Source organism: Corythoichthys intestinalis, chromosome 7 (assembly GCF_030265065.1).
Source record: "Corythoichthys intestinalis isolate RoL2023-P3 chromosome 7, ASM3026506v1, whole genome shotgun sequence".
NCBI lineage: Eukaryota > Metazoa > Chordata > Actinopteri > Syngnathiformes > Syngnathidae > Corythoichthys > Corythoichthys intestinalis.
The window spans coordinates 16,212,950-16,232,704 of record NC_080401.1 but is presented as its reverse complement, the minus strand read 5'-3'; the positions used below and the strand labels follow the sequence as shown (position 1 = coordinate 16,232,704).

At 38.1% G+C, this 19,755-nt stretch overlaps 1 protein-coding gene across 9 annotated transcripts in view; it reads right to left on the bottom strand.

Annotated features, from left to right (window-relative positions):
* ttll7 (tubulin tyrosine ligase-like family, member 7) overlaps positions 1-14,038 on the bottom strand; it is a 190,734-nt gene extending 176,696 nt beyond the window's left edge. For all 9 annotated transcript variants that reach the window (XR_009063739.1, XR_009063741.1, XR_009063738.1 and 6 more), the window contains exons 1-4: positions 13,838-14,038; positions 3,828-4,038; positions 2,113-2,244; positions 289-410 (exon numbers count right to left, since the gene is read on the bottom strand). Coding sequence is in view for 4 of the 9 variants with exons in the window: in XM_057840102.1 (XP_057696085.1) it covers positions 289-410; positions 2,113-2,244; positions 3,828-3,852 (279 nt within the window). In the remaining 5 variants the exon portion in view is untranslated. The remainder of the gene's footprint in view (positions 1-288; positions 411-2,112; positions 2,245-3,827; positions 4,039-13,837) is intronic.
* Positions 14,039-19,755: the final 5,717 nt, after the last annotated feature.

Genomic DNA, 19,755 nt, shown 5'->3' with positions numbered 1-19,755 from the left:
ATGATGTTTGTTTTGTCTTGTTTGTTGTGCTTTTTAAATGACTTACTTCTGGGATTTCACTTTAAAGTACAAACAAATCCAAATTCTCTCTCAATGTTTACCTACAAGGAATTGTAAGGACATTTTAATAGGTCTTAATATGTGCTGAATAGGTAGTGTCACAAGATTATCATTATTTAGTTTGCCCTTACAACATTAAACACCTATAAAAAAACAGAAGTTTTTCTTCCTTGTCTTTAGTCCAGTGCCTTAGATGTGCTGAGTTGACAAAATAGCATTGCAGAGTACCTGATAATTCCTGAGCTCAGCAATTTTCTCATGCTGTACAGCTGAATCGTTCCAGATGAGATTGGCAGTCTCGTCATCATCTCGTGTCTTCAGAAAGTCCATCTCGTTCATGACTATACGAACTAGTTGGAAAATACTTACATTAGAATGGAACAGAGTAGACAAAGAAAGCATGTAAATCTAATTCCATTTCAAGAACATTTTAGCAGACAACTTTTTACTGAAATGCTGGTACAGAATGTATTCCTGCATCAGAATTGAAAAGATCAAATTCTACCCGCAATATTTGCTATTCATGAAATGGTTGCAGATGTACTGAACTGCTAATGGTAATGGTTCCCAACAAATATGCGACAAATTGTACCCTAAAGTAAGAGAGATGGGTGGCAAGCCCATTTGGACATTAATCCAGCAACTATTCATTATTCAGTGAGTAATGAAAGATTCCTATGCCCAAACAAAATGACATTTTAATTAATTTCTGCAAGACCAAGTCAAACCTGATGCCAGCTTGCTTAATGTTGCATGATAGCGCTTGTAAGAGAAAACTAAGTTTCCAGAGTGAGTTCATCAATCTGTTCACGCTGGTGGATGCTAACTGTGTTTTGATAACTTGAACAGGGAGGATTTACATCGCAGCAGGCCTGTGCTGACAGTTATCATTAAGTTCCACAAGGGCCAGGTTATAATCAATTTTGTCTCAGCTACCTCACTAAACAGATGTCCTGAGGCCTAAGGTACCTCCAACTCTTTGCTGGTAGTATAGACAAATTACAAAACCATCTTTGATCTTTTTACCTATTCTATTCTAAAAATCATTCACAATGGAAAACTGGAAAATGATCATTGTATTTGGCTTTCGGTGTTACTTTATCCTGGACATAGTGCTTAACTCTACCCTCACAAAGGCCAGTGTGAGGGTCTCATCACAGCAAGCAAAATGATTCACAGCTTGATTCTCATCTACATGCTGGATCCCGACAGCCCCTGATTTTTGCTGCACCGCTGCTGACTCCTTAGTTTCAAAGGTTGTAGTTCACCCCTGAGAGCTTTGACGCCATGCAATATAACCAGCATGTTCGGAATGCTTACTGTGCTCTTTTGGCCTGTCTCAAAAAACACTGACTGCCACGTTAGATTACCTCAGTAAAGTTTTTTTTTTCCAAGGATTGTCTCTACACAAGCAGTTTCACCAGTCTGAAACTCAATTAGCTTTAGTTTAAAATGTTAAATGTCACCATTTCAGCAGGCTGAACAGCAGTAGGCAATTTTCAGCAGGTCCAGCTTTCACCATTGTACATTCAAATTCCCTGCGTTGCCTTGCTTGCCATTTCCATAGCAATTAGGATTTTTGCTAGTCTTGTTGAGTTCTGGAAAAGGACTCAGTGAACTTACACCAATTAAATGATTGAAACAATGGATTCTTTCTTGATGTCCGCCATCAATGCTAAAAAAATGTGCAATGCATTCTGAAATCTTTGCCCACTATTTGATTTGTTATTTCCAATTACCTTTTACAGGACAGTCTTTCAACATACTCAAAGTGTTAAAAGTGATAAAAACAAATACAGATGAAAAGATTTACTTGGCGCGTCATACTAAATATGTTAAGGGGTATGTTTTACATTGCATATCATACAAACAGAAATTACCAACAACCCGTTTAACCTACACACCAACTGGATTTAAGACAGCCATTACATAGGTTTTATCTTGACTCTTTCATGAAAGACATCTATCAGCAAATGTGCTTCAGTTCGGTCCGAAAGTTATCACAAACACCAATGCTTCTAAGTTCATACTGTTTGAAATCAGTCTACGTACCAATTTCGTATTTGGTGCCAGCAACATTAGCGCTGATGATCCCCTTCTTCTTTTTGCTGTGCACCTTTCTTTTGCCATGGCTCTGGTAGGTACCCACAGATGGCAAGTTCACGGGGGATGCTCCTCGATCCTCTGGTGTTGGCCACAGCAAAAATTAGAGCAATCAAACCATAAAGTGCACCAAAAAAATGCAAGGCACCTCATTTCTGTGAGAAATTTGACAGTCTTGTGCATATTCTAACAGCATTTTGTATGTCTGTTTCACTATAAATAGAAATTTGGGGTGAGGAGATAGTAAACTGTTCCCAGACAACTGCTAATGTCAATAAACCAAGGAGCTCAAGTTCTTCATTGGATCCATTTTTGGCCATGTGCGCAATGTCATTATAAACAAAATTTGTGCATAAGTCTTTTGGTTTACATGTCCGGATGCATACTTTCAAGGTAGGCTGATTCCCCTAAATGACTTCTGACAGACCACCGAGTGTAACAAGCTTAAGTGCATGCAATGACCAAAGAGACATAAGTCACTGACACACTTGGGCCGAGCTCCAAATTCTGGACTCTGTACACTCCCAATGTCAGTGAGCCCCTGTCCATGCCAGTGCATGAGAGCCAAAAAAAAAAAAAGAGGGTGGGAGGGGTTATTAATCATATTTACAGCCATTATCAGCCAGAGTGCTGCTGCTCCAGCACCATTGTCTCTAAATGAAATGTAAAATGTTTACTAAAGTTAGCTGGCTCAAAATTGTCTGTATTAATTACAGCCGCAAGAATCCTAATTGGCAACTAGCTAAAGACTTCACGTGAGTATATAAACATCAGCAGCAGTTCTCTGGAATGGACTATGAACATTTGAATTGTTTTTCCAGTTACTTTTAAATAGTAATCTGATTATGGATTACAGATTGCTCCTTGGAAAAGTAATTTATAGGATTTATTATTCCATTTTTAAAAGTAATTATGTTAAATAAGTTACTTTTTAAGTTACATTCAGCAGGCTCAACATATAAATGACAACTACATTCTTTCCAAAGTGCACTTTATTGCACTTCCCACAGCCTGGCAGGACTTGCTCCATTTAGTTTTACGTTGTCATGCTGCAATTCTGAATGTTTCTCAATGTTTGAAGTTGTGATTACACCTTGTGGACAGCACAGCGTTCACAGCAAAAATTTATAGAGCAACGAATTCTGTTGCATCTGTTTTTTGGGAGTACTGGGCAAACACTGTATTTTCCGTGTTGTCCCTAAAAGCAGTGTGCAACGCACATTACCTCAAATGTATGTTGAAGAACTGTGATACTCTGAATTCGTTATCAGTATAAGTGAAATATATTCTGACACCAATTAAATGGTGCTCCTAGTTCATTTGAAATCCAAAACCTAAAAAAAAAAAAAAAAAATTGAGAAAAAAAAAATCTTGATTATCATGGCACCCCTCCCCCCTTGCTCCTTGGGCCCAAGATAGCAAGGTCCACCGCCCACATACCCCCAATTCCAAGCTGATGTTGGCACATAACACCCTCATTTTAGGGTTGCTCCAACCAGAAAGCGTAAATGCCAGGAGAGTAAACGGAAGACCGATGAGATGATGAAATCATGTTAATTTACATGTACAGTATAATCTCCTCTATTTGGTCTAGGTTCTATGCATCAGAGAACAGCAGTTGTTTGTGTGCATGTTCTTTAAAATAATCTATGAGTCGGACTCACCTCCATCGTTAAGAGGTGAGGGCATCTCCGGTGCTGGAGGTGATAGCGGGGGGATGCCAAACTTGCTGCCAAAAGAGGCACACGGGCCCCGCAGGATACTGGTGGCACCCTCCCAGGAAACTCTTACACCAGGTAGTTTTCACGTTCTTTTTCTGCGTAGACTGGATGGTTTACAACGACTCCGCAGATCATCTGAGCATCTTGAAGGCGTCTTCCAGCAGGATGAAGAGCAGAATAGGTTTGAGACAGACGGTAGCAGTGATGGGGAAGGGGCTTGTGGTGATGGTGAAAGGATGGAAGCCCTTGAAAGTTTATCATGACACAGCTTATTTACAGCCCTAATTGGAAAACACAGTGAATTGGGGTGTACACGGAGATAGACAGGAATCTATGTAGCCTCATGAGTTTTTGTTTGGACTTTTCCAGATTTCTTTATACATACAAGTATTTTTGTGTTCACTAATACCTTGGCATGCCTCCCTGCTTCTTTGCGCTTGGGTCCAATCTCCTTGTTCCTTGCCTGCCAGTCCTCCACTCTTGATATACTGTATGTTGACACAGTCCCTTTAATCTTAATGGGTTATGTGTCAACTTCCTGTTACTGTATTTTACTTTGCCTCCTATTGCTGAGAAAAAGAGGGAAAAAAAACATCTAAAGCTGTGTGATGTCTACTCGGCCCAATGGTATTTCGTGAAACTCTGAGGCAAATGTGTGTCTCATGCTTGTGCCAGTTGGATTTCACTACATGGCTGAGAGGTCATCTCATTCAAGCAGATGGCACTTTCACAGTAGTTTGTAAAATGGATGCTTCAGGCTATGAACAATGTGAGGAATTAACACACGTCAGCGTGCCAAATTCTGTTATTCTTTGGCTATGGCCTGCAAGTGGGCTGACAAGCAATTCTTTTTTTCCCCTCAGTTATCAACCATTGTTAAGATGTTCTGTCACCTATTTTTTCTGCTGGCTCAAAGAGCATTGTGACTCATGCTCATCCTGTTCGTCCAAATGATGTTTTTTCCGAATACAAGACAAGCTCAAAGAGGTTTTGAAACTGTACACGCGTGCAAAATTGAATGCACCTATACAGAATGCTCCAATGGTGCTTCACATTTGTTGATAAATGAATTATTGACCTCAGGGTATTGAAAAAAGAATTTACAAAAATCTAAACAAACCAAGAAGAACCATTCAATGGGAAGTAATAAAAATGTTTTGTTTTCACAGCACAATTGCTGAATTTCAACGTTGTGAAGATTTATAGCATTATTTTTCAAAAAAAAAGGTCACAACACTTGTCACACAAAGAGCTGCCATGATAAATCAGGGAGCATATCGAAAGATAATAAAACAAATACAAAACACACTCACAAAAGGATTACACTATAAAGTGTCATGTTTTTGAAATCGTTATCTTTGGGTAACTGTTCCATAAATTCAATAAAATCATGTATTGGGAGAAAATTAAATGAAATGCTTGTTGACTGAATTGTGCTTAAGCCCTATCAGTTGTTCAGAACAAAGTTCAACATATAAGACATCATCAAATAATATATGCAGAGAACAAACATTTTATCCACCAAAGAACAGAGAAACTATTTTAAAAAATAAACAACAAAAAGACCTTTCTCTGAAATTCATACACAGACCAACAGTGCTCTCTAGCGGTGAGAATGCCCCTCTTAGAACTGTTTACTCTGTCTATACAGCCCTACTTACTCAGTTTACATACAAAAGATGCATATTGCACATACTGTATAATCCCACCATTCCCCCATTGATTCATTGAGCAATTAGTGAAGAACTTAAAATAGTGAAACAATCAAAAAGCATTATTCCATCACTCAGTCGAGTTTTATGTCTTTCTTCTGATCTTTGACTGAATAGCACATCGATTCCGGGGAAGAGTGAAACAACAACAGTCTGAGTGATGAAGTGAGGCAAGCTGTGTTGTTGACAAGAGCACCCGCCCACCACCCAGTGCTATCCTGTCTGGTAAAAAGGGAAGGAACACTCTCGAGAACCACCACGCCTCGGTTCTCAGATAAACCCCCTCGGAAAAAAGGCATTGCGTGACATTACTGACAGCCTAATGATACAAAAAAAAGACCAAAGAAGTCAAACAATAACAATTAGGAATTGAACTACATCAATACTTAAAGTACTACTGTCAGTGTAATGAGCTTACAGTGGTATGAAAAAGTATCTGAACCTTTAGGAATTTGTCAGATTTCTGCATAAAATCACCATCAAATGTGATCTGAACTTTTTCAAAATCATACAGGTATAAAAACAGTGTCTGCTTTAACTAAAACCCACAAAACATTTTAGGTTTTCATATTTTATTGAGGATAGCATGCAAAAAATGACAGAAGGGGGAAAAATAAGTAAGTTAACCCTCTGCCTAAGGAGAATCAAAGAGCAATTGAAACCAATGTTTGCCAACTATTTTAGGTCAGGTGTGTGCCCAATCACTGATGAGTGGTTTGAAGCTTCCCTGCCCACTATAAAACACACACTTGGTAAGAAATGTCTTGATGAGAAGCATTGTCTGATGTGTGTCATGGCTCGGTCAAAACAGCTGTCTGAAGACCTGCCATAAAGGATTGTTGATTTGTGTAAAGCTGGGAAAGGATACAAAACCACCTTAAAAGTCTGGATGTTCATCAATCGACAGTCAGAGAAGCTGTCAACAAATGGAAAGAGTTTGGCACTATTTCTTCTCTCCTAAGGAGTGGCCGTCCACCAAAGATGACGCCAAGAGTTCAGCGCAGAATACTCAAAAAGAACCCTAGAGTGTCTGCTAATGACTTACAGAAATCACTGGCACAGTCCAATATCTCTGTGCGATCAACGATATGTAAAACTATGGCCAAGAATGGTGTTCATAGGAGGACTCCACGGAGGAACCCACTGCTGTCTATAAAAAAAACATTGTGGCTCGTTTAATGTTCGCAAAAAGGCACTTGGACACTTCCCAGAAGTCTTGGCAAAATATTTTGAGGACTGATGAAACCAAAGTTTAATTGTTTGGGAGTAACACACAACATCATGTGTGGAGGAAAAATGGAACAGTTCACCAACATCAGCACCTTATCCCCACTAAGAAGCATGGTGGAGGGAGCATCATGAATTGGGGCTGTTTTGCTGCCTTAGGGTTTTGACAACTTGAAATCATGACTGGAAGAATGAATTCAAAAGTTTATAAGGAAGTTTTGCAGGAAAACCTGAGGCCGTCTATCAGACAGATGAAGCTAAAAAAGAGGGTGAATGCTGTAACAAGACAATTATCCAAAACACAGAAGTAAATCAACTTTAGAATTCATGCCAGGTCACCCAGGAATCTGACTGAACTGCAGCAGTTTTGTAGAGAAGAATGGGCCAAGATTAGTCTTGATCGATGTGGCAGACTGATCTGCGGCTACAGGAAGCGTCTAGTTTAAGTTACTGCTGCCAAAAGATGGGGGGGGGCACAAAATATTAAATGTGATGGTTTACTTACTTATTTTTCCCCAATCTGTCATTGTTTGCAAACTACCCTCATTAAAATAAGAAAACCTATAAATGTTTGGGTGGTTTTAGTTAAAGCAAACACTGTATTTTCATCTGTGTGAGTTTGACAAAGATCAGATCACATTTGATGGTGATCTTATGCAGAAATGTGAGAATTGAGCAAAATGTGAGAAAAGGTTCAGATATTTTTTCAGACCACCGTATGTTTTGATCGAGGGCCTGTTATTAGTTTGCTAGTTAGGCAACTACTGTAGTTATTTAGATGGCAATTTAGCACAATTATTCAGCATGTCCACCAAATGTTGCAGAAGCGTGCCTGAGAAAAACACATTCAGTAATAATGTTGCATATGGTGTAGCATTTCCATTTTTTGCCCAAAGTCAAATGTGATAGGCTACACCTCACTTATGATCCTCATGAGGATAGGCATTTCTGGAAAACTGATGTATTGATTAGTGATAACACAATGAATGGCAATAAGCTGCACAGCTGCCATGCCTCAGAACAGGTGAGCGTGGATGGCTGGAGGACTTTATGCAGTATTCAAAGAGAACACACCACTTCCAAGCCTATACAAGTGGAACACCGTTTACCATCTCCAGCAAAAGTACCCATTAAAAAAGCAACTAACAATCATGAAACCCTGTTTTGTATAATTACGCGGTTTAACAGCATGGATTTTCCAATGTCTTGATTGTCGTGTTTTTGTTATTTTTTTTAACCCCTTCTTAACCATACAGTATATCAATGTGTACTTTACCAATGTGAATTCAATTTTGCTGGTAATCCGCAAATAAGTTAAGTTATTAATAATGATTCTAAACATCAACACTACCTACAGTTTGTGTTGGGTAAAACCACTCTGAAAACTTTTACATTATTTAATTTGAATTTGTACTATTGGCAAGGTTTCATTTGAAGATCTCATTCAGATCGGAACAGTAAAATGTACCCCAGAATAAGATAATTACAGAAAATATTGTTGTGCCTGTGTGCAGTACGATATTTTATTTTGTTAATTAGTTTCCTAAAGAAATTATGTATCTCAACTTCTCGAGAAAAGTTTCGCCTCCTTTCAGCTATAATGGTTGTATTTCATAACAATGCATAGGCCTATTTTGAGCTTTCAGGTGACATATCTTCAATACTCTGATGTTGCGTTTTGCACATGAAAATCATATAAGACTATAGTTACAGTATCTAACTCAGAAAACACTATAAATAGTTTGTCTGGCAAAGTTGTGGAATATTAGTCGATGCACCAAGTACCAACATAGAAATAATATCAGTGTTCTGTTTTGTTTGTTATATAAAATAAAAATTAAGGGGGATTTGATGAATTGATCATTGGCACATCTACGGCTGATTGCCTCCTTAATGTGGATTGCCCCACTTGCTTCTGATCCCCGTTCAAAAAAAAAAAAAAAAAAAAAAGAAATAATATCAGCATTGTTTGAGCCACTACTACAAGGGTGCTCATTACGCGATCTCCAGGTCGATCGCAACACCAGTGTGGGTAGATCGTGGTATTTCAAAATAATAATAATGATAATAATAATTAAAAATAATATAAAATAAACTTTTTTGCACATAGTTAATTATGATGTGTGAGAAACGTGGTTTTGCAGCAGGGGAGGTTGCCTCCTTGAAAATTAGATCTTGGAGCAAAAAGACAATGAACACACAGCACTCGTAGTACGTAATTACAATTCTGAGATTGTGGCAGTAACACAATGTGAACACCAGAGGGCGCTAGAGTAACATAAATTTACCTGTGGTGACAGAAGCCTTGTGGACTCAGAGCTCAATGCAGTTTCTCTGACTAAAACACACAAGACTTTATTGTTGCGAGCCATCTCCTCATGTTGCCATAAGCATCTCTTTCTGTTCCACAGGCCAGAACAAATCCATTACAAATGAATGTTTGTCTTAAAGAGTATTGTACTGCCGAGCTATCAGCCTTCCACGAGATGTGAATACTAATTGCGCACTGTTGTATTTGTCTGAAGCATAGAGCTTCATCAACATTTGACAAATTCATATTTTGGGCTTGTTAAGATATGATCAGTTGTGGCAAACCTTACCATCACAAGCAGCGCGATAAAGGCATCACAGACTCTACTGAAAGTGTTTCAAACAAAAAGCTGAATTGAAGCAGTGGGCTGCTTCAGCAGTGTTATACAAGTCTCTTCAAGAATGAGCAGGATGCCCCCAAGGGCGTTGTTTTATGTCTTTCCCGGCTCACATGAGATTACATCTTAGCAGTGAGTTTCCAATCGGAGGAGAAAAAAAAAGATGCTTGGGGAAACACCACTTAGGTTTGTGTTATGCTTTTAACATTCCCTAGTATTCCCCAGTTCACCGGACCGTAGTGCGTGCAATGAATAGCTATTGAAAAGATACTGCTAGATAATAAAGTAAGCTTGCATAGGCGCCAGCATGAGCTTCCTGAGGTGAGAATGGATGGATAAACTATAGTAAATATAATTTTACATATCTATTTCATTTTTTTTTAATTAAAAAAAAGTTTTTATATAACGAACAAATCAGAGCTCAATCATTATCATAGAACAGGTTCAACATTCTGATTAGAACTGTACACATGCTTGACTGAATGAAGGCAAAAATGTACAATACGAATATGAATTGCATGAACATTGATGCCAAATCAATTCAACTGTTATTTCATTTGCAATACTATCGTGATATGATTAAATTCATTATAAATCGCAAAGACCATGATTTGCTTTTTCATTTTCAAAGGAGAGCATATAAACACGAAACGTTGGAGGGAGGCAAGCAATGTGAATTCATGTTAATGACACAATGTATATTCTTATAACACACAGGTCAAAATTTCCAGAAATGACATTGGTATAACATCACATGGACCCAAGCTCAATAGGACTGTGGAACGAGATGGCTTTGCATGACGGCCTGCAATTTTTTGTATATGCTTCAGGGCATCTCTTCTGTGCTCAAGGTAAGGCACTCATCTTAACCAGCAAGAGTTGAAAAGTTGACTAGCTGCTTATCTTTGCAAAAAATTTGTAACCTATTAAGAACTATGCCATAGTTATTTTGCACTGTAGTACACGTACTGTGCATGTTTCATTGGTTTCCAAGTTATTTGTTTTTTTTACATTCTTAAGATTTTTTTTTTTTTTTTTAATATACGATATAGACACTTGTTTGTGTTCAGTGGGACTATTATTGTCCGCCCAATGGGTGAATTTATGTTCGTGTTTGCTATGAACCAAAAATACATGATTAATTTCAAGTATTATTATTATCATTTAAAAAAGAAATAAAAAAGGATCTTGGGGAAAAAAGTCCCAAATTAAATCACAAATAAATATTTTTTCCCTATAATATAGCCGTTTTTGTTCATTAGAAAATCGGTTTAAACAATTTTTTAAATACTTAATTCCTATGAGCGTTTTTGCGTAACATTGGTGAAACATTTCACAACCCAGTTGAATGTACAGGGTTTCAGGCTGCCTCTTAAAGGTTGCATTTTGCACCCAAAAATTGACACAGCACAAGTAAATTTGTCACCTTTCTTCATGTGAGACCAATATTTTTTTCTCATTATAAGTTTGTCCCAAAAAAATCTTAAACTAGTGACATTAAGTGTTTGCACACACCATCTCAGATAAATGCAGAGTTTATGAGTTCTCTTGCACAGAGCGAACGAATGCACTGTACTTGCTTTGTGCCTTCTTCCACATGTAAGTATAAACAAGTGTGGGAGCGCTCAGCCCACAGGGCACTGAAATACTCTACAGACGCCTGAATGCAAAGAGAAAACAATCTGCTGGAAAAATAGATGCGACTCAGGTTATTTTAATTACAATTAATATTTAAATAGTGAAGCAACACCTCCATATCAATTTTAATTGTATGTTCGGAACAATACACCAAGCACTACAAATGTCATGGGTAAATTCAAAACTACTCCTAAAATTAATCCCATTTTAGACTATTTGAAGCCTTAAAGCATAATTCCAAATACTGTGTTATGAAAAAGTATCTGACCTTTTGCATAATTTCTGCATAATATCACCATCAAATGTGATCTGATCTTTGTCAAAATCACACAGATGTAAAAACAGTATGCTTTATCTAAAACCACCCCAAAATTAATAGGTTTTCATATTTTATTGAGGATAGCATGAAAAAAAAAGACAGAAGGGGGGGAAAATAAGTAAGTGAACCCTCTGCCTAAAGAGACTTCAAGAGCAATTTAAACCTATTTTTACCAAACAATGTAAGTCAGGTGTGTGCCCAATCACCGATGAGTGGTTTAAAGCTGCCCTGCCCACTATAAAACACACACCTGGTAAGAATTGTCTTGATGAGAAGCATTGTCTGATGTGCATCATGGCTTGGTCAAAACAGCTGTCTGAAGACCTGCAATCTAGGATTGTTGATTTGTATAAAGCTGGGAAAGGATACAAAACCATCTCTAAAAGTCTGGAGGGTCATCAATCGACAGTCAGAGAAGTTGTCTACAAATGGAGAAAGTTTGGCACTGTTGCTTCTCTCCCAAGGAGTGGCTGTCCACCAAAGATGATGCCAAGAATTCAGCGCAGAATACTCAGAAAGGAAGAAAAAAAAGAAGAACTCTAGAGTGTCTGCTAAAGACTTACAGAAATCACTGGCACAGTGCAATATCTCTGTGCACCCATCAACTATATGTAAAACTATGGCTAAGAATGGTGGTTATTGAAGGATTCCACAGAGGAAGCCACTGCTGTCTAAAAATTAAAATTAAAAAAAATGTTGTTGCTCATTTTATGTTCGCAAAAAGGCACTTGGACACTCCACAGAAGTTTTGACAAAATATTTTGTGGACTGATGAAACCAAAGTTGAATTGTTTGGGAGTAAAGGACATCGTCATGTGTGGAGGAAAAATGGAACAGCTCACCAACATCAACGCCTCATCCCCACTGTGAAGCATGATGGAGGGAGCGTCATGATTTGATGCTGTTTTGCTTCCTCAGGGCCTGGACAACTTGCAATCATTAATGGAAGAATGAATTCAAATGTTTATCAGGATTTTTTGCAGGAAAACCTGAAGCCGTCTGTCAGACAGTTGAAGCTAAAAAGAGGATGGATGCTGCAACGAGGCAATGATCCAAAACGCAGAAGTAAATCAACATCAGAATGGTTTCAGAAGAACAAAATACACGTTCTGAAGTGGCCAAGTTAGAGTCCAGACTTGAATCCCATTGAGATGCTGTGGCATGACCTAAAGACATCAATTCATGCCAGATCTCCCAGGACTCTGATTGGACTGCAGCAGTTTTGTACAGAAGAATGGGCCAAGATTAGTCCTGATCGATGTGCCAGACTGATCAGCAGCTACAGGAAATGTCTAGTTTAAGTTATTGCTGCCAAAGACGGGGCACCAAATATTAAATGTGATAGTTCATTTACTTATTTTTCCCCCTTCTGTCATTCTTTGCGTACTATCCTCATTAAATATGAAAACCTATAAAAGTTTGAGTGGTTTTAGTTAAAGCAGACAGTTTTTTTTCCATCTGTGCAATTTTAACAAAGATCAGATCACATTTGATGGTGATTTTATGCAGGAATTTGAGAAATTCCAAAACGTTCAGGTACTTTTTCATACCACTGTATGTAGCAAAGAAGTGAACAATTTAGTCAGACCATGACAAAAATGGGAATATCCTGTACTGAATGATGGTGAGAAAAACATCCAGATGTAATTGAAAATTCCATCAGAATAGATGATGTAAGCTTATAAAAACTAAGTATATTCAGCAGATGAGTAAATAAATGTTCCTGAGAGCACAAATTTTATTATAACACAGCACCACAGCACAGGGAGGGTGGCGATTTGGGCTATCTAGCAGAAATGCTGTTTAAGATGACATTCACAATTCGTGTGTCTCGACCTATCCAAACGCACTGCATCCTGCGAAATTTTTCAAATTAAGATGTAAGGGGTTTAGCATCCTGTTAATCGTGCAGGTCACTTTAAGGGTGTTTGCCAAGCAAGGTGCGAGCTAAGCTAACAAGCACACTGATGGGTTTTGTGCCTGTCACAGCAAATAGAAGGCCATGCCCCCTTTTTTGTGTGTTTTTCAAAGCTATTTTCAAATACCGGAGTCTTTTATGCATATCAGTGTCCCACCAAATTAGTGTCACACTACGCAGGTGTGCTAAGGGATATAGAAGGGTATTGTAGTCGTAAGCAAGCTATAGCAATCGACCGATTTGGCAGGTCCAGGTCCGGTTGGGGGTCCTCATTGTAAGAAATAATCAAGCAGTTATGCGATCAAACAGCATAGCGTTTACGCTAAAAATGAAGCGTCACTGTATTTTCATTTTGCGGCGGTACAGCAATAAAATTCGTGAATGTATGATGCTGTGCGTCTATCTTTTGATGAAGAAGGGAAAATGATGACGGACAATTGGCCTGGTTTTGTATTCTTAGGGAAGGATTGAGGGGCGAAGTAGATCGTTACCTTATTAATTCCAGTCACTGGTAGCGCAGCTCCTTTTAGCTTGTTTGCGTCTCAGCAAAGGCGCAGGCAAACTACCCATTGGCGAGAGCATTTTCAACAATGCATCTGCGTTTGTGTTGTGCAGATAAACACAAAATACTGGCTGGCGTGCACTCAGAAAATAAACAAATCTGCGTCTTGAAGTCCCCACCGGCAGTGTGCAATGAGCGCTGGTGCGAATATGGGCGAAACCATTCACGATGAAAATGGGGGTGAGGCTACCTGAATTAGTGGAAGTTTGACAAACCGTGTTTAGGTTTCCCATGTCAGTACAAATTCTCACATTAATTTTCCTCTCAGATGTTAAGAGATAGTACACTATAAAAAATGATATTTGGAGTATAGTAAAATGTTTGAGTTTGCAGTACTCAAATTAATCTGAATGAATTAGATTACAGTAATTTATTTCTTTGAGTTTGCAGTACTGAAGTAATACCTTGGCTTCGGTGCTGTTAATTCATCATATGCAGGTGAACTTTATTTTTTTTTACCTGAAATACTTCTACAATATAAACAGAATATGCTAATTTGATTAATAACACATTTTTGAACAGTAATGACCCTACCCTCAATGAAGGGAGAACACTCAGTGGATGAACTCATTTTAAGACACGAGAGACATTGGCTCTTGACACACTGCTGAATGTTTTGTTAATGCTTAGTGAGAAACGAACAATCAGTAGTATAACGTAGTATAACTAGAGCTCTCTTGAACACCTTCACAGGTCTTTGGTTACTAAATACTGTGGCGAGCAACATGGAGAAGAATGACAGAGACTGGCTTTTGTTTTAAACTCTTGTTTTTATTGTGCCCCATATACCGCACGACCCCAAGAAATAACAGTTGATTGAATACAACACACAAGACATGAAAACAGCAATCACTACTCAGTCGTGGTTGTCACAACTACCCATCATCCACTGCGGCGGAACAGATAAACAACAGTCGCAACAATATTTTACTCTTTTATAAACTATAGCGTTGCTTTACAAGGAAAAAAAAGAAAATAGAAGGCATTTATAAGACACTAAAATATTTACTCACCAAATCGATGTGAAGTAAGTAAAGTAAGTGAAGGTGCTGAAGAGAGCTCTTGTTGATGGCACGGTCACCTTGGACGTGTGCGGGAATGTTTTGGTGTTAGAAAAGCACGAAATGGACGAGGCAGATCTGTGCATGTCTGAAAGAACGCCCAAAACCACTGGGTACAAAATTTTTCTATTTTATACATCAAGTTAGGCATGTTTTCCAGCCCCATATTACTACTTATATATTAAGATATACTGTTCATGACAGGTTTATAAAAACTGAATTTGGGTCACTTATCATATTTAAATAAATTGAATATTAGCATTTAAAGTGATCGCCACAACAGTCAAACAAGCCCATGTAGTTGTTTGTTTGTTTGTTTGTTTGTTTGTTTGTTTGTTTGTTTGTTTGTTTGTTTGTTTGTTTGTTTGTTTGTTTGTTTGTTTGTTTGTTTGTTTGTTTCAGTTCAGTTCAGTTTAAGTTTATTGTCCCCTAAGAAGGGGAAACTTGTCTTACAGCAGGTTTGTTTTTTGTTTGTTGAAGGCGAAGTCAGTCTCTTTGGAATAGAAAAAATGATGTGAGAGGATAAGTGGTGTTGTAAACCACCTTCCCTGTTAGAGATTTACCACTTTTACGTTTTTCTCGAAAATATGCACGTTGACAGACAGTGGCCTCAAGGCAGTACATGCATCTTTCTGTCGTGTCTCTAACTTGAAAGATACACTTACCAAAACCAGGCTGATAGGTGAAACCTCTTCTAATCTAGGACTTTCTTGCACAAATTAGGATAACGTAATAACCATCAAGATGATTTTCCTAAAATGTTAATACAATCATTATAAAGGAGAAAGCAACTTTAGATTGGCTATACTCTGTAGTGTGCAACAGCAATGTCCCTGAAGGGTTAGATCTGACCACCAGAACATTCCGGTTTCGATCAACACAACCATCCATCCATCCAAACATCCATATGCCCAAAAAATATTGGTAATATCTAGGTCTACTAGGGTTTTTGTGTAGAAACTGCACCTCACACAATGGCACTCACAGGACACTTAAAACTAAAGGTGATAAAAGCCTTGCATTCCATTGCCTTCAAATTGTGGAATGCAGTTCCTTTTGACTGGAGGGAAGCTGCCCTGACTGCAGTCTTTTAGCTAAGAGCTGCCGTACTGGGTTTATATATAAGAAAAGAAAAAAAAAATCGTCGTCTCGCCCACCCGGGCGGTATGGTCTCTCCTTTCAAGCTCAGGTCCTCTACCAGAGGCCTGGGAGCCTGAGGGTCCTGCGCAGGATCTTAGCTGTCCCGAGGATTGCGCTCTTCTGAATGGAGACGTCGGACGTTGTTCCTGGTATCTGTTGGAGCCATGCACTCAGCTTGGGTGTTACTGCCCCTAGTGTCCCGATCACTACTGGCACCACTCTTGCCTTCACTCCCCACATTTTCTCCAACTCTTCCTTCAACCCTTGATATTTCTCCAGCTTTTCATGTTCTTTTTTCCTGATGTTGCTATCACTCGGGACTGCTACATCTATCACTACTGCTGTCTTCTGATGTTTATCCACCACCACCATGTCAAGCTGGTTGGCCATCACCAGTTTGTCTGTCTGGATCTGGAAGTCCCACAGGATCTAGGCTCGGTTGTTCTCGACCACCTTCGGAGGTGTCGCCCACCTTGACTCCGGGGTCTCTAGTCCGTACTCGGCACAGATGTACCTGGACACTATGCCTGCTACCTGGCTATGTCGTTCCATGTATGCCTTGCCTGCCAGCATCTTACACCCTAATGGAGTGATGTATATGTATATGTATATATATATATATATATATATATATATATAGATATAGATATAGATATATATAGATATAGATAGATATAGATATAGATAGATATAGATATATAGATATATTAGGGCTGTCAAAATTATCGCGTTAATGCGCGGTAATTGATTTTTTTAATTAATCACGTTAAAATATTTGACGCAATTAACGCACATGTCCCGCTCAGACAGTATTCTGCCTTTTGGTAAGTTTTACAGCAAGGCTTTTTATGCTGTCTAACAGCGAACTCTTGTGGTCGCTTTGCGACATGGTTTATTGTTGTCTTGCCAGTTCAATATGGCTGCAGGACGTCTCGGGCTGACGCCTACGTTGTAATGTTGTGCTTATATGATCCTTGGACAAGATTTGTCCGTAAGTATGGTTGTTGTAAATAATGCACATATTATGTTAGTAAGGGAAATGTTATATTTTTTGCATGAGACGCTTTTTTTCTATGTTTTGTGAACCTGTATAGCGTGCTAAGCTAACGTTGTTGCTAATGCAATGCTTGTGTGTGTTTTTTTTTTTTGTAGTTTTACGACGGTCTTAAGAGGACAATGGTTCGAGGCCATTTTATTAATAAATCAGATGAAAAAGAAAGAAGTCTGATTATTATGGCGTCGTTCACTTGCTGTCTAGTTTTGGAAAAAGTAGACGCTTCGGAGTGAGGACAGCATAGACAGATTTAAATGACAGTAGAGTGAAATGCCCATTACAGTCCTTGTGTACCGTATGTTGAATGTATATCTCCATCTTGTGTCTTATCTTTCCATTCCAACAATTTATTTTACAGAATATATATATATAATTTACAGAAAATTATGGCATATTTTATAAATGGTTAGAATTGCGATTAATTGCGATTAATTACGATTAATTAATTTTTAAGCTGTAATTAACTCGTTTAAAAATTTTAATCGTTTGACAGCCCTAATATAAAGGTATATAATATATATATATATATATATATTTATTTATTTATTTTTATTTTTTTTTTTATTTATTTTTTTTTTTTTTATTAAGTACTTTTGTCATAGCAAAGCGGTCCAATAAGACTAGATTGTTTGATTTGAGAGAGAGAGCGAGAGAGAGACAGAGAGACGGGAGAGAGAGAGAGAGAGAGAGAGAGAGAGAGAGAGAGAGAGAGAGAGAGAGAGAGAGAGAGAATAATTGTATTCTGTAAAGCACTTTGTGAGTCTTCTCCATTAAAACTGCCTTAATCTTTGTCATACTATATCATAAATAGCAATTTTCTTATTGATGTTTTCAATTTTTTTGAAAAGTGCTGTATGCTGTAAACCTAATTTCATAGTTGTAGTTGCAGTAATAACAATTGTCTTAAGACAAGTAGTAATAGCGGTGAGGTGTCGTTAATCGGAAATAATGATTTTCGTTAGATATTACTGTATTTGTCTTAATAGTTCATACTAATCCCAAACATTAGAATTATTTGGATCTTAACATTGTTTCAGTCATATTGAGAGCATTCAAAATTGATCACTTATCACAAATTCAAAAATTCAGATTCAGATTTAGATAATTATCATTGCGCACAAAAAAACACTGCAGTGAGATTTATGGCAACGGAATGTTGTTGCTTGCTTCCGGCTAGCAACAGACTTAAAAGACGTCCAAAAATAATTTTTAAAATGTAACTAAAATAAACAATGCCAATAAAGAAGAAGCAAGTAATGAATAAATAAATAAATACAGATGCAAACGGAACAACCAGCAGGGTTACATCAACCAGCAGGGTTACATATAGTGTATCATAAAAGTGAGTACACCCCTCGCATTTCTGCGGATATTTAAATATATCTTTTCATGGGACAACACTGATAAAATTACACTTTGACCCAATGAAAAGTAGTCTGTGTGCAGCTTAGTTAATTTATTTTCCCTTCAATATAACTCAAAATACAGTCATTAATATCCAAACCCCTGGCAACAAAAGTGAGTACACTGCTTAGTAAAAACGTACATCCCTAAATGTCCAAATTGAGTACTGCTTGTTTTGTTGTCATTTTCCTTCCAAAATGTCATGTTACTCGTTACAGGAGTGCTGTCAGCATTGCTGCAGATATCGAAGAGGCAGGGGGTCAGACTGTTAGTGCTCAGACCATACGCCGCACTCTACATCAAATTGGTCTGCATGGCTGTCACCCCAGGAGGAAACCTCTTTTGAAGACAGTACACAAGAAAGCCCGCCCGTCTCATCAGACCGTAGGACATGGTTCCAGTAACCGATGTGCTTTGTTGACATGTCTTCAGCAAACTGTTTGTGGGCTTTCTTGTAGATATTATCTTTTAGATATTAATGGCTATATTTTGAGTTATTTTGAGGGGAAAATAAATTAACTCTATTATAAAAGCTGCACACAGACTACTTTTCATCCTGTCAAAGTGTCATTTTATCAGTTTTCTCTCTGATATACTTAAATATCTGCAGAAATGCGAAGGGTGAACTCACTTTTGTGATACACTGTAGGTATAAGCATACATCAATATTTATATTGCACTAAAATATTGCACATATGAAAAAAAACAAGTGTTTACAGTGCTTTCTATAAGGTAGATCAGGTGAGAATGGGACTATGTACGAGCGGAATATGGGTGCGTATGCCTGACAAACATCAACAGTGCTGTTCCCGAACCCAGGCTCTTTATTATGCGTAATCTGCTTGCTTTTACTCTGGTTGTACCGCAGCGTTGACGGGTAATAGATGGAAATACTCTCATGTATTTGTTGTAACATGGCGAAACGACACACAGCAAATAATACTTATGTCCTGAATCATTCCTCAAATTTTTCTCTCAATGTAAATTACTAGAGTTTTAGACTGGAAGGAGATGTGCCCACTCTCATCAACAGTCATCATATCACTGCACCTGGTCAAAAGGTTAATGTTGCCTATAGGTTAGGAGTTAGCCAGTAGAGGACATGCGCGCGCCTCAGGTGTGATTATGCCTGTGAGCTGATTATTTTTTTGTCATTATATTCTAAAACAATTACACTCTAAATCTCTG